Here is a 20,880-nt window from a genome sequence, read left to right as displayed (position 1 = left end):
ATTCCGGTCAAGGGCATGTACCTGGGTTGCGGGCACATCCCTACTGGGGGCTGTGCAGGAGGCAGCTGATCGATCTCTCTCATCGATGTTTCTAACTCTCTATCCCTCTCCCTTCTTCTCTGTAAAAATTCAATAAAATATATTTAAAAAAAAAAAGAATTAACAATCTGGTTCTAAATAATGGGGGTTGGGGGAACCTAGTCATGCTAATTTTAAGTAAAGTCATTTAAAAAATCTTTAGTCTCTTAACATCAGTTTCACATCACTTTGTTCCCACTATTAAAATATTTTGAAACACTAGCCAAACACAATTATAACATTAATTGAAGAAAGTAATTATCTAAAGTATCTTGAAGAAAAAACGGGTATCTAGCCCTCGCCGGGTGTGGCTCAGTTGGTTAGTGTCATCCTATGCACTGGAAGGTCGTGGTTTGGATTCCTGGTCTGGGCACATACCTAGGTTGCAGGTTCCATTCCCAGTCAGGGAACACAGGGGAGGCAACTGATTGATGTATCTCTCACACCAATTGTTTCTCTCTCTCTCTCCCCCTTCCTCTGTCTCTAAAATCAATTTTTTTTTCTAAAATCAATTTATTTAAAAAAAATAGTTTGAGCAGTGGCAGTATCACAGCCAATGAGGTTTATCCCAGGCATGATTATTGCTAATTGAAAAAAATAAAAACAAAATGAAATAGAAAGAAAAACAGATATCTAAGAAATTATGGTAGGTATGTGACCAGGAATGACTCAAAAAAAAACTGAATAAAGGCATAAACACATGAAACCACAAAAATATATGTATCTACTCTATATTCTAAACGTTAAATTGTTTCATAAGATGTGAAATAAAAGAAAAATCATTATTTCTGAAGTACTTTATTCATTTCTGAGAACTACAATTTTGTCAAGGTTAAAGTTTATGTACTTAACACCTCCTCATGTTAATTATCCCTGCAACTTTTTTAATCCTCACCCGAGGATATTTTTCCATTGATTTTTAGAGAGTGGAAGAGAGAGGCAAAGACAGAGAGAAATATTGATGTGAGAGAAACATATCAGTTGGTTCCCTCCTGCACACCCCTGACCAAGGCCTGGGCTGGGGAGGAGCCTGCAAGAGAGGTATGTGCCCTTGATCAGAATCCAATCCGGACCCTTCGAACCGCAGGCCAATGGTCTATCCACTGAGGCAAACCGGCTAAGGCGTCAGCTGTTAATCTTATTGAGGTTCCCTTATAAAGTTGTTTTTTTTCCGGCTCCTTTTATATTTTCATCTTTGGGTTTCAACATTTTTACTATAATGTGCCTGTATGTGGATCTCTCTGCACATCTAAAAGCTTCCTAAGTTCAATGTATTTCTTAAATGTGTAAGTTACTGCTTTTCATCAAATTTGGGAAATTTTCAGCCATTTATCTCAAATATTTTTTCTATATTTTTCTTACCTCTCATTCTGGCATTCCCATTACATCTATGTTAGCACACTTAATGATATCCCACACTTCTATGAGGCTCTGTTCATTTTTCTATTTTCTTCCTGTTCTTCACACTGAATAATCTTCAGTGACCTAATCTTCCAGTTAACCAATTCTTTCTTCTGCTAGCTCAAATCTACTGTTGAACCCCTACAGTGAAATTTTTTACTTTATTATTAGATTTTTCAAATCCAGAATTTCCATTTGGTTGTTACAATTACTCTTTATTGATATTCTCTATTTGATGAAACATTGTCACTCTACTTCTTTCAGGATGGATTTCTTCAGTTCTTTAAACATACTTATGACTTGAAGTCTTTACCTGTTAAATCGGGTCACCCTCACAGACACTGCATGCTTTTTTCCCTTTGTATAGGTCAGTTTCCTATTTATTTCATATCTACTAAATATGTTTATGAAAATAAGATTTTTGATAATATATTGCAGCAACTCTAGTACTGGTTCATCATCACCCTTTTCCTGGCTTGTTATTGTTGTCTGCTACTTATTTTTTTAGTGGTTGGCTAGGCTATTTTAGTAAAATCTACTTCTCCCCTTTTCCCCACCTCAGTGTGTAGCCTCTGATGTTGCTCCTCAGAAGGTACAGCCTTGGGCACATGCAGTCACTCTAGGACAGTGGTTCTCAACCTTCCTAATGCCACGACCCTTAATACAGTTCCTCATGTTGTGGTGACCCCCAACCATAAAATTATTTTCATTGCTACTTCATAACTGTAATTTTGCTACTGTTATGAATCGTAATGTAAATATCTGATATGCAGGATGTATTTTCATTGTTACAAATTGAACATAATGAAAGCATAGCGATTAATCACAAAAACAATATGCAATTATATATGTGTTTTCCGATGGTCTTAGGTGACCCCTGTGAAAGGGTCGTTCGACCCCCAAAGGGTCACAACCCACAGGTTGAGAACCGCTGCTCTAGGATGAGTTTTTATAGGGATCCCTTTTGAGTGTCTCTTTCCCTAACTACATCCATTTGTAATCCCCCACTTAAATGCTGGTGCTCTTCTGAGTGACATATCTGCTCTAACAACGGGGCACTTAAGTTGGGGAGATGGAGTGGCAGCCTCTGGTCTTCTGGGGTTGCTTCTGCCAGCATGGAACCTCCACCCTACAAACAAGCCAGGGGTGATTACGCTGCACCCAAAGTAGAGCCTCTGTCCTAGTAGAGCAGGGGCTGATGGAAAAAGGACCTCCTAGCCACACTCAACTGAAGCTTTACCTGTACATCTGGTGGGGGGAGAAATAGAGGGAGGATGATTCTGGAGCCTTCAACTGTGAACTGGGGAAAGAGAGATCTGTGTTCCTGCCATCATCTCCCTAAAATAGTTCCCAATACACCAAGCTGGGAGCAGTGAGGGAGGGAGTGGTTCATGGATCAAATGCCAGTCTCTCTGTTTTTACCAATATTTAGCAGATTTTCCTGAAGAAATGTATCATTTGCTGTATGCTGTAGGACCACTCTAAAGATTTCAAATGGATGTTTTAAAAAATAATTTTCACTGGTTTTCCTGGGAAGTGGGCCTATGAAGTGCCTCACATTACCATGCTAGATATGAAACTCTCAAACTTATGATTTACATATTTCAGTATGTATCTCTAAAAGGACTATGTTATAAAAATAAGGATAAAATCTACCACCTTAACCGTTTTGGATTTTTTTTGGCTAATCCTCACCCAGGGATATTTTTCCATTGCTTTTAGATAGAGTGGGAAGGAAGGAGGGAGGGAGCTTCAACCCATGTACCAAGAGGTTACTGGTTCAATTCCCAGTCAGGGCACATGCCTGGGTTGCAGGCTCCATCCCCAGTAGGGGGTGTGCAGGAGGCAGCTGATCAATGATATTTCTCTCTCATCAATGTTTCTATCTCTCCCTCTCCATTCCTCTCTCTCTAAAATCAATAAAATAAAACTAAATAAAATATGCTGAGTCTTCCTTTGAGATGAATATATAGTAGTCAGCCTTAACTGCAGGAGATACATTCTAAGATCCACAGTGGATGCCTGAAACCATAGATAGTACCAAACCCTATATATACTATTTTGTCCTATACATACTAGTGCATACCTTTTCATTTAAAGGAAGCACTTTATGGTTTCTCTTTGGCATATCTGAATTGCCAGCATCACTATTCTTGCACATTAGGGCCATTATTAAGTCAAATATGGGTTACTTGAACACAAGCATTGTGATACCTTGACAGTTGATAACCAAGATGGCTACTAAGTAACTAATGGGCAAGTAGCACATATAGCATGGATATATTGGGCAAAGGGATGAATCACATCCTGGGAGGGATGGAGCAGTATAGTGCAAAATTTCATCACACCACACAGAAAAGTATACAATTTAAAACATCCATTTTTTTATTTCTGGAATTTTCTATCAAATATTTCTAGACCGCAGTTGACTTCAGGTAACTAAAACTGTGGAAAGTGAAATTGTGGATATAGAAGAACTACTGTTTTTTAAAAAAGGCACATTTTTGGTTTCTTGGGTATAGAGTTTCTCATCAGAGATCAAGCTTTTTAAAATTCTATTGCTCAAAGCTATTATATCTTTACCTATTATATTGCTTGATCTAGCAATTGCTATAATGTTAAATGTCTATGTGTACATTTATTCATTTCTCCTTAGTTCTATCACCTTTTGTTTTACATGATGTATCATGGCTATTCTGTAAGTTGCATAAAAGTTCATAATTATTACATTTTCTTGGTAGACAATTTCATTATAAGAACCTTCTATATACCTTCAATGTTTTCTGTCATTAAGCCCCAATCTTGTTATTATTGCCTCATTTGCTTTACTTTCTTCTCTAAAAAAAAAAAAAATGAAGCAGGAAATCTTTTGGTTTAGTTTTTTATAGTCAGATTTATCAGTTTCTATGATTAGTATTGTTTCTTATATCCTATATATTCACCCTATGTTTACTTTTTTTAAAAATATATTTTATTGATTTTTTTACAGTGAGGAAGGGAGAGGGATAGAGAGTTAGAAACATCGATGAGAGAGAAACATTGACCAGCTGCCTCCTGCACACTCCCCACTGGGGATGTGCCCACAACCAAGGCACATGCCCTTGACTGGAATTGAACCTGGGACCCTTGAGTCTGCAGGCTGACGCTCTATCCACTGAGCCAAACCGGTTAGGGCATCTATGTTTACTTTTTTTCATGTAAATGTTATCTTTAATAGTTCTTTTGGTGATTCGTGTGGATAATAAATGCTCCTAGTTTTTCTATGCCTGAAATACCTATTTTGCTCTCACTCTTGAACAATTCTGCTGCATATAAAATTTCAGATTGACAATTATTTTTTCTCTACACTTTGAAAATCTTATTTCATTGTCTCCTGGTGTCTATTTTGTTTGTGTGGTCTCTCCTGCTAGCAAATTGCTTCCTCTCTCTGGTAACTTTCAACATTTTATTTTCATTCTTGATGATCTACAGTTTAAAATGTGTCAAAGTTTGAATTTATTGTTATTTTCCCTGCTCAGTATTTATGTTGAGGACTCACTTTTTTTCTTAGTGCTTGAAAAAATCTCAGTGATTATCTCCTCAAATATTCTCTACAATTCCCTTAATTCTCTGCTTTGGGAACTTCTTTAAGATGTGTGCTCGAAATTCAATTCATCCTCTATTTCAATTGCTCTTCGATATTTCTGTCTCACTGACATAGAGTACTCCTCGATACTGTTTTCTAATTTACTAAAATCTTGTCTACAGTTTAAACCATCTACTTACCTTATTTCAATTTATTTGTGTTAACAAGATTTCTAATGGTTTTTAATATTTAATATCTATTTTTAATATTAAAATACTTTAAAGAATATGCAAGCTTATGGCATCTGAATCACAAATATTTACGTAAACCTAGCTTTTAACTCTTGAAACTCTAATTAGTTAGCATCAGAGCTTTATATAAATTATGAGCATGTACAAAAATCCTTTTGAAACACACTAAAAATTCCACTGTCTTCTGGTGATTAACAGGAGCTCTGTATCTACTATTTTCCTTCATACTGGGAACTCTATGGTCACAACTTGTTTGCTATCTCATGCAATAGGCTCTTACTCATTGCCCAAATCTGAGATTTCTAAAACATAAACACTGCTGCAGTGCCAAAGCTTTGCATTGAAGTTGGTTAAAGGGAAAAGCTAAATCAAATACTTTTTTCAAAAACTAAACACTTTTATCCCAGATTAATGAAAAAGTAACAAAACTTTCTAAAATATTTATAACACTTCCCGTTGAAGTTGTGGGAAAATGGGTACTAAGGTAGGAACAGAGAGTAACAGGATTCAAAAGGTATTCTCTTCTTAGCCTTCCTCATTACCATTTGCACTTATATTTCAGCTCTTCTCTAAATAAGTGAAAGCACCAAAGCAATAGCTGTTCCTATTGGAAAAAAATACCAGTGTTTGGACTTCTGGGGTTACCTTGACCTGGTTTGCTGAAAGATAAAACAGACAAAGACTGCTGAACACATGTGGGGTTACCTTGACCTGGTTTGCTGAAAGATAAAACAAAGACTGCTGAACACATCGAAACAATAGCTTATACTGTTATCTCCTGTGACAATTATAAAAGACTAGGTTTACACTTCACAGTATCTATACTAATAAAAGGGTAATATGCTAATTAGACCAGGTCGACCAGACATCTTCCGGTCATCCGGTCCTCCTTCCAGACAAAGCAACAGTGGCAGGGGCCGAGGAAGAGGCAGTTAGGGGCGATCAGGTTGTCAAGGGAGGGCAGTTAGGGGCGACCAGGCAGGCAGGCAGAGGGGTTAGGGGCCATCAGGCCAGCAGGGGAGTGCAGTTAGGGGCGATCAGGCAGGCAGGCAGAGTGGTTAGGGGCGATCAGGTGAACGGTTAGGAGCCAGCAGTCCTGGATTGCGAGAGGGATGTCCAAGGGATCCCAGATTAGAGAGGGTGCAGGCCGGGCAGAGGGACCGCCCCCCCCTCCTGTGCACAATTTTCATGCTCCGGGCCTCTAGTATGTAATAATATAAGTTGCTGCTTTAGAAGACATCTTTAAATTTGATTTTTATTGTAATAAAGGCAAATAGCCGAGACAAAAACTAAATCAACATTTACCTTTTACATACTATGCATTTTCTTTAGAAACTAGACCAAAGCTCTCAAAAAGTTTCACATTATTCCTTTTGAAATTTTATAAAAAGTTACCTCAACTGTTCTTTATTGGCCAGCTTAAGCTCATTGGAAACTTCAAATAGTAAAGATACAATAGTACACATACAGATTTATTGGGTCTAGGTGTATTCAAAGCAACTTTAACACACCAAGCATGTTTTTTGAATGAACACACATTACAAGTGGTTTAGATCAGTAAATGATAACGCATTTAGAGGTTCTTGATCATCTTCATTTCTCCAGAATTTTATAGAAAAGTCAATTTTATAATTACAAAGAAAAAAATAACAAAAGGGAAATCCTAACACTTTTACTTAGGGATAGAAAAAAAGAGAAAGCAAATTAACAAACTTTGGACAAGGTTAACTTGAATCCGGATCAAGCTACAGAATTACGGGTGTGAGAGGTGAAGGAAAAATAAGATGTCAATAGCCAGTATCATAGTGAATCTGAATTGGTCATCAGAGGAAATACTGCCATGACCTTATACATACGTACACATTAAAGGTATTACAGGTTATCCTAACAAGAACATACTATTGCACAGAGTTTAAAGTGGTGTCTCATCAATTCAAGGTTAAAACAAATTTTAAAAGGGAAAGATTAACAAATTCAAATGAACATGAAGAATTGGACAGAATTTATTTCTCATGACATTTAATATATATTCAATTTAATATATACTCAAACAATGATGATACTGTGCAAAATGTATTATCTACCCCAGTAGGCTATACTTTCTGAAAGATAAAAACTGTATCTCATTCATCCCAACCTCCACAGTATCTTACAGATTGCCAGCATGCCTAAACAGGAATACCAGCTTTCCCACCTCCTTGTTAGCCTATGAAGGAACAAAATAAAACAGCAGCAGCCCTCCTGTGAGCCAGGAGAGAAAAAAAATCCCCACCCCATACTCGAGTCAGTAAGCATTTCCAAGCCAGGGCTGAATTCTGTGAAGCCTAAGAACAGTGGCTTTCACACTTCTTTGATCACAACTCATAGCAAGAAATATATTTTATATCACAACTCTATCCATACACATATATATGTAACTAAAACAAAAAATTTTGTGCAACCATACTTACTTAACCTCATCAAATATAATATGCTCTTTTATTTTCCATTTTATTCTTATTTTTAAAAACTGCTGGTCACACCCCCTCAATTTTGTTACTCATCAATGGCTTACAATCTGTAGTCTGAATTCCATCACTTTAGGGCAGTAGTTTTCAAAGTGCCCATGTACCTCTGGGGATATACAAAGATTTTCCAGGGGATTCATAGACACATGATGTTTTAAAGGAATCCACTTCTAGATCCTCAAATTTCATAAATATTCTTTCCTAAAACAGAGGGGTGTTTAAATGTAGATCCTCCTTGCCCACTACCATTTTCTTAACACCTTTCTCCCACTTAACAAAAGAAAGGCTTTTTATCCATCTTAAATTTTACTATGGTTCACTGCCCTGTTGCATAAAAACTCTGTGATACCAAACCAGAGAAACAATTTAAAATACTAATGTCAGTACTAAAAAAGTGGATGACTAATAACTGAGTAACACATCTTTTGGCAGGTCAGGTGACAAACTCTGCTTTCAACAAAACTGAAGGAAGACTTAATTGAGTTGCCAACCAATAAAATAAAAATATTTTTGAAGCTAAGAACACTTTGTGATTTAACATATAATGCAGAAAGTTAAATGAATGGAATAATAATTGCTATTTTAAAAAATACTTCTATTTCTATCTACTTATTTATGAGACCAAAGGTTCTAAGCACTTATATCTAAAATAAACAAAAACCCGAATCTTATTTTTTTCTAGAATATTCACCCAGAACTTAATGACCTAATTAGGAGGGGGATCCAATATATTTCATAAGACCTGCATTTCCAATAATTTTTACAACTTAAACTTTTTAAAATTGTTTTTTTTGTTTTTTAGTGAAGAAAGAAGGAAAAAAGAGAGAAAGAAAAACACTGATGTGAGAGAGAACACCAGTTGCCTGGCACTCGTCCTGACCAGGAATTTACCCACAATCTTCAGGTGCACTGGATGATGCTCCAACAAACTAAGCCACACCAGCCAGGGCTAATTTTTACATTTTAATAATTCTTTTTTAAAATATATTTTTTTTGATTTCAGAAAGGGAGAGGGAGAGAGAGATAGAAACATCAATGATGAGAGAGAATCACTGATTGGCTGTCTCCTGCACACCTCCTAACTGATTGAGCCCTAAACCTGGGCATGTGCCGTGACAGTATGGTTCATAGGTCAATGCTCAACCACTGAGCCACACTGGCCGGTCAATAATTCTTATTTTAAATGTGTAAACTATTTAGGGCATGTGTACTTTTAATAACTATTAATAACTCAATACAGAAGAAATTTACATACTATTTTTGTTATAGAGAAGTCTGATCAAATTTTCCATTTTAATTTAATTTATTGATTTTAGAGAGGGAGGGAGAGAAACATCGATTTGTTTCTCCACTTATTTATGTATTCACTAGAGGCCTGATGCACGAAATTTGTGCAAGAGTAGGCCTTCCTTTCCCTGGTTGCCAGCACCGGCTTCCCTCTGGCATGAGGGACCGGGGCTTCCCTCGCCACAGGCAGCCGGTTGGTGGCTTGGGCCTCCCTCTGTGGGGTGATCATGGGTCGATGGCTGGGCCCCTGACCAATCGCATTGCACCCACCTTGGCTAGTCTGGCACCAGTGGGTGTCATAGCATGGTCCCGGATGGTCGTTCCGTTGTTCGGCTGTTTGGCCAATTTGCATATTATGCTTTTATTATATAGGATGGTGATGGGTATTAAATCACTATGATTGATTCCACTTGATATGTTTAAATGCATGAAGTTTTAATTTAAATTGTCAGTATTGACATGATAAAATTAAAAAATATGTGAAGGATGTAAATTCTAAGTAAATTTAAAAGTTGGATGATTACTAGTCTAGAGCAGTGGTTCTCAAACTGTGTCCTTGGACTAGCAATACTGCAGTCACCTATGAGCTTATTAGAAATGCAAATTCTCAGGCCCCACCCCAACATACCATGTACTTAACAAACTCTCTAGGTGATTTTTATCCACAATGATGTTTGAGAGCCACTGGTCTAGAAGGCTGTGAAAAACCTATCCATATTTTCCTAGGTCAGTACCCAAAATGTAAACCCTTCCCCTTATCCTTCAGATTAGGTCCCTCATGATATGCTCTCATGTATCTGCCTTCTTTAAAATAACTCACACAATTACTTAATATCTATTTCCTCACTAGAGTTCAAGTTCTATGAGTTAAAGAACCATGTGACTCTTGCTCCTTCTATATACCAAGCACCTGACAATGCCTGCCTCATAGTAGGTATTAAATAAATATTTATTAATAAATAACTGAACAATTGTTGGATAAATTCCATGAACTATCAGTTTTAATATAACATGGCTAAAGCTATTATTAGAATGCCAACAGTCCTGGTTGGTCTGGGGATATCTCTCAAGTGTTCAGAGCACCGAAAGTCCTGTGTCCCAGAACTATATAGTCCACTATATTAAATATCATCATTAAGGTTAAAAGACAAAGAAAAATCTCAATAATGCATTTTTCACCTTGTTTTTCAATTCCATTCTTAATCCTTACCTCTAAATAGACTTTTATTATACAATATAAGTACAAATAAAATCAAGGTTTATTCAGTGACAACACTGTAGTACCAAGAAACCTGACATTTTAAGGCAGTCTTAGTATGAGGTTAGGGTTAGACTTATAAACTTACCCTCTTTAGCCAAATATAACTCTTTAAATTTTGCTCTTTTTTGATTAAATTCTTGTTCAAGCTGCTGCTGTGCACGTAAAAATTCTGCATTAATTTTTTCCAATTCTGCTACCCGTTGCTGAAGAGAAACTGGAAAAAAAATATACTAGTTAACATGTAAAAACTTTCATTTTTAAAAATTGTTACAAGAATTAGTATTATAACTGGACATTTCTATAATGAAACAAGTAGTCGAGCTTCTTCCAAAGATCCAATCTCAGAAGTCCTAATTTTAAAAATAAGAAACTTCTATTAGACTTAATATACACACTGTGAATAAATCATGTAAAGTGAAACAGCCTATATATGGAAAATCACATATGACAAATTTCCCAACACAGTCCCTTTCTGTAACTGACAGAATGTCAGTCCACTTCTGGAATTGTTAAATATTAAATATTAAATAATTTGGGCTAGGAGCATTTGAGATCTTGCTCCCCAGCATGTGTCGTCAGTTTGGCTCCAATAACCTCTCATAAAAATCAAAAATAAATAAATTGGGGTTATTTATCCCACAAATGAACCCACTACCAATCTTGCTAGCTCCTGCTTCTTTCAAGTGTTTCAAGCAAAACCTAACAGGTTCCCTGATTAGGATAGCCATACCAGCCTGAACCATTCTTCCAATTTCAAGATGATTCATTACCATTATACTGAAATCATAATAAAAAATTCTTTCATATAGAAAGGATACAGAACTGTACATTGTGTATGAACTCTCAATTGCTGGGAGAATATCTGGTGTTTAGATTAATGTTGACTGTGATATGGCAGGGACTGAGACACATTTTTACCTTAGGGGCTTTACAATTTGGCCACAACTGATCAAATGCCTATCCTGACCAAACCCAGAGGCTCTTCTGGTTCAAGGAAGGGATGGGAAATTCAAGAGTCCAATTCTTGACCTCCTCCTCTGCCCAAACAGCAACCCAGCCACAAAGCTATGACCCTAATCTCTCCAGGGGATACCTATCAGTACTAACACCACTGCCTAATTACCTAGGCCAGCAGAGATCCCAGTTCCCTACTACAAGCAACCTTAGATAATGAATTGCCTATAATTTTAACCATGATCTGAGATTCTGAAGGTCCTCCCTCCCTCAATTCATTATTAATTTAGTTGAGAGCTAATTTTATAGTACATAGAAAAAAACTGAAAATGCATTAATGATTTATCTATTAGTATTAGGATGTCTAATTAATTTCTTCCATGTGTTTTTCAAAGTTCTCTACAACTCCTTTGATCATAAATAATGAACTAAAACTAATATTTTTCATTTGCATGGCATCTTCAGACTAGGCTCACTACAGATCTATGATCATAAATAATGAACTAAAACTAATATTTTTCATTACAGATCTGATAGTGTTGATGATATTCATGGCAGAAAGAGGAAATAACTATGACCTTGAGTTCCATGTTATTAAAGGTAAGGAGTCATTTTGTGGAGCAAATATTAGGGTCTTTAGGTCCAAGCAAAGAATGGCATCTGGTCATTTGAATGTCTGATAACCTTTGGAGAAATGGAGGAATGGAGAATCCACTGGAATGGGAAAATGTGCAGTTATCTCATATTTACCATTGGAAATCATAAAGGAAACTTGGTCTCTCTGATATTTATTTCTCTTTTATTTTTATTGTCAAATTCCAATTGTTAAATAAAGTTTTCCACTTAACACTTTAATATTAGTGGTAGCTATTGATTATTGCATGAGGTCGAGAAGGGCTCTAATCCTATTTCTACCAAAATACACACACACACAAAATACCCATACCTTTCAACATAATATTTAGGAACTAAGGCTAATGAATCAATTAAAAACTAAAATTCAGCCTTTAAAATTGCAGGCAAGATTAAGGGTGTTTTCACTACTCCCAACCCTGTCCTGGCTCTGACCCACAGTTCATATGAAATCCACATTCACAGCTCTGGCTGCCTCTCTCCAGACTTCAGGACAGTTTTTTCAATTCCAAGAATCATGGATCCCTTTGAGGATAGAGCAAGTAACTCCCTTATTCTCATTTTTTTAAAACTAAAAGCATTTTCATTTACTTCAAGTACTTCTAACAACTCTACGATATAAAAAAGGGCCAGAACTACTGCTTTTTACAAGAATACCTCTATTGCTATATCTAGAAAAATCAATTCACCTTGCATAAGACAGCAGTAAAGTTTACAAACAGGCATATTCTAATGCATTAGCAACCAACTACAAATCAAACTGAAAATAGCTCTAATCACACAAAATGCTGCCTTATTTTTCCAACATGGTAACTAGTAAGCAGTTCATAATAATTAGCTAATAACTTATGTAAAAAGTACTTATCCTGGCATATACAAAAAATTTACTAGCTATAACTATTAAACTAGTAATATTTATTTAATGAATAAAGGAAAAAAGCAGAGTGATCAAGTGAGTTTGTACATAGCCACAAAAGACCAGAAGTCAATTTCCAACCTCATGATTCTGACTCAGTTCCATGCTTCCACTTCCTATTACCATGTATTTTCAAAGTATCATGGACAAATTAATCAGTGTTAATGTTAACTAATTAGTGTTAATATTATGCTTTCCATAACTTAGCAGCTAAGAGCTGTTAGTATACCAGTCTTAGTTAAACATTCCACACATTCCTTTTTATTGTTACCTTTGAGTAGTATATTGTTACCGTTGAGAGGGAAACTATCTTATGCACTTTTTCCAATGGGAAAAATGAATGATAAAATGGTAATATATATGTATTTATCAACAACTGAATTTATAAAAACAAACAGAATAGAAAAAGACTCATAGAGAGCATTTTGACAGTTGCCAGATGGAAGGGGGAACAGGGTTAGGAGAAAAAGATGAAGAGATTAAGAAGTACAAATTGGTAGTAACAGAATAGTCATGAGGGTGTAAAATACAGCATAGGGAATATAGTCAATAATATTATAATAACGGTGTCAGACGAGTACTAGATTTATCAGGTTGATCACTTAGTAAGTTATATAAATGTCTAATCACTGGGTTGTACACCTGAAACTAATATAATATAGTATGTCAACTGTAATTGAAAAATAAAAACTGTTTGAATTTTTAACAGTCTGGCCCTAGTCGGTTTGGCTTAGTGGATAGAGCATTAGACTGCGGATGGAAGGGTTCCAGGGTCAATTCTGGTCAAGGGCACATACCTTGGTTGCAGGCTCCTCCCCAGCCAGGGCCCTGGTTGGGGTGTGTGCAGGAGGCAACCCAACCAATTAATATGTTTCTCTCACATCAATATTCCTGTCTGTCTTTCCCTCTCTCTTCCACTCTCTCTGAAAATCAATGGGAAAATATCCTCAGGTGAGGATTTAAAAAAGTCTTAATTAAGCAACTACACAGAAAGAAGAGAAGCAATAATATGGTAAATAAATGAAGATTCAGTAACTTTTAGATTATCTCCTTCCCTAATTTTGATAAAAATGGGAAAATATATAACTTAAAAGTATTTTTAAGCCCAAGTTGGGTCCTACTCCTACATTCTTCTAACACTGTACTAAATTTAATGAAACAGGCAATCGGAGAAGGGGGAAAAAGCAGTTTAGGACAAATATTACTACAAAAATCTTTTTGTTTAAAGATGTTCAATATCCAATAAAACACCCATTTCAAGCAACAATAACAAATAGAAAATATAACTCTAGTGGAACAAAAGAATCTGAATAGTTCCTAAAACTCAGAAGTCTTAACTTGTATATCACTGGGTTTTAAAATGATACTTTTAAGTATGGTAGTTACACCTACCCATTGGAAAACTATCAAGCCATAAAAATAATATTAACTCCAAAGAACAAGATACAAAAGTATATGCACCATTAAAAAAACATGAACCATTAAAAAATAACACAGAAAAAAGATGGGAAAGACTATGACAAATTATACTGAGTGGTTGCCTCTTTGAATCCAGGGGTAATTAAAAGAATAAATTACATTGATTGGATTTAGATTAAATGTAATAAAGTGCTTCATTTTTTTAGTAATAATGATTATAATTTTATCTTATTGCTCCACCTCAATCATTCTGCTCATAAAAAGTACACATAATTTACTTCAGTGGTCTTAAAATATTTTAAAATAATAAATGATCATTTTTAAAATTACACTTAAATTTTCCCAGGACAAGCAATTTGCTAAAAGATTGATTTTCTTAAAACATAATCTCTTCTGTTTCAGAAGTGGCCTTCCAGCTAGCCTTCTTATGGTGCTCTAAAAACCAGTGGCCAGCTTCTTTTAGGAATTACTAAAAATGATGATGATAATGATTTTTAATATGTTTTTATTGATTTCAGAGAGGAAGGGAGAGGGAGAGAAATAGAAACATCAATGATGAGTGAGATTCATTGATCGGCTGCCTCCTGCACGTCCCACACTGGAGATCGAGCCTGCAAAACCTTGAGATTCATTGATCGGCTGCCTCCTGCACGTCCCACATTGGAGATCGAGCCTGCATAACCCGGAATGGAACCATGAACTCCCAGTTCATAGGTCAACGCTCAACCACTGAGCCATGCCAGCTGGGCTAAATGATTATCATTTGCAGTAAATCTACACACTTCATTGTGATTTATTTAATCTAATATTTAAATAAATCCATAATTACTTAACATGACTCACAGAAGGGGAGAGGAGAAAATATAGTGGGTGGGGCTGGCAGGAATATCCATCACAGACAAACTGCAATCCGTATGCAGGTAATTGTATTAACATTACCAATCACTTTATAATATTAGAACATATATATATATGGCATTTAGGAATCACTTTTTCTATAACACAAAGATAATCAAATTCTTTAGTACAACAGAAAACTATCATTTTACTTTATTTAATCCCATTTCACTCTATGTACTCCCCAAAACATCTGACTTTAGCAACTTTAAGAAACTGCATCATTTCACCTTGTCCATTTACTGAGATACACCAATTCTAAAATAAAATAACATCTGGTTAAGAAGTTTACACAGAAAACTTATTAGCCTTCCTTCCGTGAATCAAAATAAAAAGTCTTATTTTGTTTACTTTTTTGTAACTCTCTTAAATCAATCAGATGTCATAATACTTCAGATAAAAGATAACACTTTTAAGACGGGTTTCAAATAAGAAAACCAATTATTTCTTATGTAAAGATTAGGTATTTATGTTAACTATCTGAAGATATTATTATAAATCCAGGAAAAATATTAATTGAAAGAACAAACTGGCACCAAATATTAATCCAGAGGGGAAATCCTATCTAATAAAAGGGTAATATGCAAATTAACCGTCACAAAGATGGCGGTGCCCATAGCCACAAGATGGCGGCGCCCAGTCCTCTCAGCCCCTCCAGAGTCCCCCAGTCCCGAGGGGGGCAGGGGGGGGGCGGCTGCTGAGAGTTGGCAGCATAAGCGGCCTAGTGGAATGCTTGCTTCGTCGCCGCGGCAATGAGGCAAGTGTTCCACCCGGGCCATGGAAGACCTCTGGCCAGGCCACGTGCAGAACGCTTGCGTTGTTGCAGGCCGAGCTAAGGGACCCCCCCCCTCCCCTGCGAATTTTGTGGACCAGGCCTCTAGTGAGATAATAAAAAGCTATTTAAGAAGATTCTTCAAAAGGGTAAAGATAGAATTGAGAAGAAACAATGAAAAGGCCCAATTTGGAGGAGGGAGTAGCAGGGGTAGTAAGGGTGGAGGTAGGAAGAATCAAAGGGCACAGAAATGCTTTCTCATTTTCAACTTCCTTAAAGACATTTATGAGCAAAATTAATGACCTCCCAGCATTTGCAGTGTGGAATTTTCTGAGTCTAATTTTAGTTCTTAGTGCTACCATTACTTGAGTAGGGACAATCACAGGATCATAGTGTTGCAAGGATTTTAGATTATTCTATTCTAGTCCAGTGTATTTCAAACTGAGTTGTTAAACCAATTTAGTGATTAACAATCTGCCTTTTAACAATAATGAAATATAACAGAAAATATCCGCAACACCTTTAATATGGGTATGTTATTTCATGAAATTTGTATTTCAGACACAGGTGCCCTCCCCCCCCACACACACACACCCACTTTTCAAAAGTTCATCTTATGCTGCTCTGAAAGGCCTACATTAGTACTACCTATTTTCACTAACCAAGAGAATTTTCACTTTTAGGAAAAAAGGCAAAAAAGAAAATAGTGTTCATTGTTTGTTTTGCAGGTAGCTGTAATAGAGGCACAGTGTGAGTGACACTGCTTTTACTATATGCTATGTTATTTTATGTTTTATATGTTATTTGATATGATTTAGTAGGTTATTTTTTGGGTGTGAGAACATTAAAATAATTTTATATAAACTAGTACTGGTAACTGCTTCTTCACTTTATGCCATTTCAGCTTACGAAAGGTTTCACAGGAAATCTCTACTTTCAGATAGCAGGGGAAATCTGTACTCACACATTTATACTGGGTTGCAATGAAAAAAGTGTTTCTTACTGTGAAGAGAGGTCAAAATAGTTTGAAAACCACCAATTACTAACTCATGCAGGAATCCATTCCTACAATATCGCAGACATATTGGCTTCGACATGAACATAAATCAAATAACTTAGTTCACAGCCTCATGAGGCAGCCAATTCCACTGTTAGAGATTTTAGATTATTCACCCATTCCCTTGGATAACTAGTCATCTGTTAGAAAAGTCTACTTTTAGTAGCACAACCCTAAAGCGGCTTCCCTAGATGTCTTAGTTCTGCCCTATAGAATTGGGGGGGGGGGGTTTTTAGGATTCTAATATCTGACATCCCACACTGTCCTCTCCTTTCTTCTCCAAAAGAAATCACTTCTAACCCTCTAATATTTTCCAAATTCTTCATTATCTCAGTTGCTCTCCCAGCATACTACAAGTAGCCAAATTCTACATAAAATAGGACATTCTAATCCTAATACAATACTAGCATAGAGTCTAATAGAAACATTATTATCTGAGGCCTATACTCTTAATATACTGTAAACATGCCCAAGCTCTTTTTGGCCACACTCCCATATTGTCATTGTTAGCCCATAACATTCACATAATCTAACACTATTTTTAATTCTTGAACTACAATTAAGCCAAGGTTCCCTTCAACCTATATTTGATGCAATTTTAGCCAGGTTGCAGAGTTTTCTTTTATTTAAACAAAATTTTAAATTAGAACTAGTGATAGAGCCCTTTGGTATATATATCACCTGAGATCTCAGTGGAGACTGATATTGATAATTAGACTAGAGGCCCAGTGAAAGAAATTTGTGCAGAGGTAGGGTCCCTAGGCCTGGCCAACTATCAGGGCTGATAGGGGCCTTCTGGCTGCCAGCTGGGGCCTTCCTTCGTTCCGCACCACCCCCTGGTGGTCAGCACACATCATAGCAAGCAATTGAACTCCTGGTCTCCCGATCAAATTCCCGAGGGGACACTGCATATTAGCCTTTTATATATATAGATTACTCTATTCGTTACAAATTCATTCCAACTATCTTTAGTATCAAGTCACATTTCTTCATTTTATCCATGATTTCATTAACAGTACAGTAAAATGCCTTATTAAAATTCAAAAATAAGCTATCCATAATTCTGGAGTCAGAAACTTGTGCTTCAACTCAAACACAGCTTTTGTTATATAAACTGGGGCAAACAGTTTAAACCTTACCAGTATTTCTATATTAAAATAAAAATAATAGCATTTTGCAAACTATCACATACTATGAAAATCAGAAATAGCATTATAGAAAAGCAACTCATATAATAAGCTCTCAAATGGTAGTTATTATCAACTACTTCAGAATTTAAAGTTTTAGGTTCATAATTCTGCTAAAAATGGAGATCTTCATTTGGCTCAATTTGTTCCACAGATTCTTTCTAATGCTAACTACAAAATCACTTTATTTCCTAAAATGCTCATATACCACTTGCTTAATAATATATTTTTTTTAATGTTTCAAAAATTGTATTCAAGCAAAGTTATCAATTAAGATAAATAGGTAAACAAAACTTTGAGAAAAGGTAAAAAATACAGAAGTAACAAAAGAACAGAGATTTCAGTGAATGTTCAGTAAGCAATGCATAAACTATATTCCACACTCTATTCCTATATTCTTATAAGACTATAAAGCTATATTCCACTATTATTTCCATATGGAATGTATGTTGAAAATATGAACCCTGAAAAAAGTCTCAAATAGTTGCCAAACAAGGATAACTTCAGAAATAAGCCAACTATACTACTATATAGTTTCTGATTACATTTAGTCCAATTATCATAACTGTCAAAAATTTGTGTTCAACAGCTGATATAAGTATGCATGGTTGTAAAAATGGACTGTTATCTATTCAATTTATACAAACTGGTGTTATTCTACTTCCCAAGTATTTCAAACACCATATAATACAGATGAAAAAGTATGACTACCACTGGACTGATTAGCAGATATCTTTTTCTAGCTATTAATATTTTAGTTCCCCCCTTACAACAATAAAGAAGGCTATTCAAAACTTAAAATATCAGGCTTACTTAAGGAAATAGCCAAACCAATTCAATTTTCTGCCTATAACTTTACTGGCATTCATAAGTAGAACTTACATATTACTGGCTTGGAACTCTAAGAATTCACTAAACATGAAAATAAATTCAATTCTTGCTTTGTGCTTAAATTTACCAAGTGTTGGTAAGGCTGCTGGTGGGAATGCAAAATAGTACAACCACTTTGGAAAACAGTTTGGCTGTTTCCTATAAACATATCATGAGATCCAGCAATCCTACAAGTGAAAAAAATATTTTTACACAAAGACTTGTACACAGAAGCTCACAGCGGCTTTACTTAGCCAAATATTAGAAATAATCCAAATGCTCATTATAAATTAACATATTATGGTATATCCACACAATGGAATACTATTTGGCAACAAAAAGGAATGAGCTATTAATATATGCAACAACATGGATAAATCTCAAGAGCATATGTTAAGTGAAAGAAACCATATACAAAAAGTATGATTCCACTTACATTAATTTCTAGAATAGGCAAAACTATAATGACAAAAGCAGATCAGCACTTGCCCAGAAGTGGAGAGAACCACAAAGGGGCATAAAAAGAACTTTTGGAAGTAAAACATTCTATAACACAATACTACTGATGCTTACAGAATTATGTATGTTCACAAAAAATCATGAATATATATATATATATATATGCTTAAAATTAGTAAATTTTAGTGTAAATTACTTTTGAATCAGCTTTATTGAGATACAAGTTTAAAATTACAAGAATAAATCTGTGCCTACCAATAGCAGAAGTCATTTCCTCATAGCACCTGTCACTATCTGAAATTATTTCTCTGAATATTTGAATATTTAAATATTGCTTTTTACTAAAGTATACACTCAATGAAAACAGAGACTTTATGTATCCTGCTCAATGCTACATTTCCAACATCTAGAACTGTGGTTGGCACATGGGTATGTGTTCAATGAACACTTACTAAATAAATAAACAAACAAAAAACTGAACTAGAATAATTAAAACCCACCAATGAAGAGGAATATAAATCAGGATTTTAAAAGATAGCAAGGATTTGAAGAAGTAAAGGAGAGAAGAGTATTCTATTGGAAACATGAAAGGCAAAGGGAGCAAGGATATCTAGGAGCCAGCAAGCAAACATCTCTGACCTGGGGAAAACTGGAATTTTCTCCATATAGCATAGTTGTCCCCTTGAGTTGCTTTTTGGGTTTTGCTTTCCAATATGGTAGCCACTTGCCTCATGAGGCTATTGAACACCTGAAATGTGGCTGTCTTAACTGAGATATGCTGTTAAATATGAAATATATATGGATTTGAAGACTTTTCTACAAAAAAATGTAAACCATCTCAATTTTTGCAGTGAATTTTCTCCATATAGCATAGTTGTCCCCTTGAGTTGCTTTTTGGGTTTTGCTTTCCAATATGGTAGCCACTTGCCTCATGAGGCTATTGAACACCTGAAATGTGGCTGTCTTAACTGAGATATGCTGTTAAATATGAAATATATATGGATTTGAAGACTTTTCTACAAAAAAATGTAAACCATCTCAATTTTTGCAGTGATCACATATCCTATATAATAAAAGGCTAATATGCAAATAGAACGGCGGAACAACCAAACAACCAGTCGCTATGACATGCGCTGACCACCAGGAGGCATGTGCAAAACATGGCGGGCGTCGGCAGTGGCAGGATGGTAGAGCAGGTGAGCGGGGGCGCCAGACCAAGGCTGGGTGCCGGTCACTGTCATCAGGGTGAGCGCCTCTGGTGGTTACTGAAAATTCTTTGCTCCTACGCACCACAGTCCTGCCCAACACTTGCACCTGCTGCTGGTGCCGGCCCCACTCACTTGGCACTGTCAGCGGGTGCGAGCTG

The 20,880-nt window shown here is 35.9% G+C and overlaps 1 protein-coding gene across 10 annotated transcripts in view; it reads right to left on the bottom strand.

Annotated features, from left to right (window-relative positions):
- The window catches only part of RABEP1 (rabaptin, RAB GTPase binding effector protein 1), a 108,002-nt gene that overhangs the window by 65,595 nt on the left and 21,527 nt on the right, over positions 1-20,880 (bottom strand). For 3 of the 10 annotated variants that reach the window (XM_014530212.1, XM_014530217.1, XM_014530215.1), the window contains exons 1-2: positions 20,154-20,262; positions 10,436-10,564 (exon numbers count right to left, since the gene is read on the bottom strand). In XM_014530212.1, the coding sequence (XP_014385698.1) occupies positions 10,436-10,564; positions 20,154-20,247 (223 nt within the window). In that variant the 5' untranslated portion in view covers positions 20,248-20,262. Of the gene's footprint in view, positions 1-4,250; positions 4,317-5,837; positions 5,955-10,435; positions 10,565-16,905; positions 16,930-20,153; positions 20,263-20,880 lie in introns of those variants that run through there. The other 7 variants (XM_014530219.1, XM_014530221.1, XM_014530218.1 and 4 more) reach the window with 4 other exon arrangements.

Source organism: Myotis brandtii, unplaced genomic scaffold (genome assembly GCF_000412655.1).
Source record: "Myotis brandtii unplaced genomic scaffold, ASM41265v1 scaffold728, whole genome shotgun sequence".
Lineage (NCBI taxonomy): Eukaryota > Metazoa > Chordata > Mammalia > Chiroptera > Vespertilionidae > Myotis > Myotis brandtii.
This window is presented reverse-complemented; position numbering and strand designations above follow the sequence as displayed.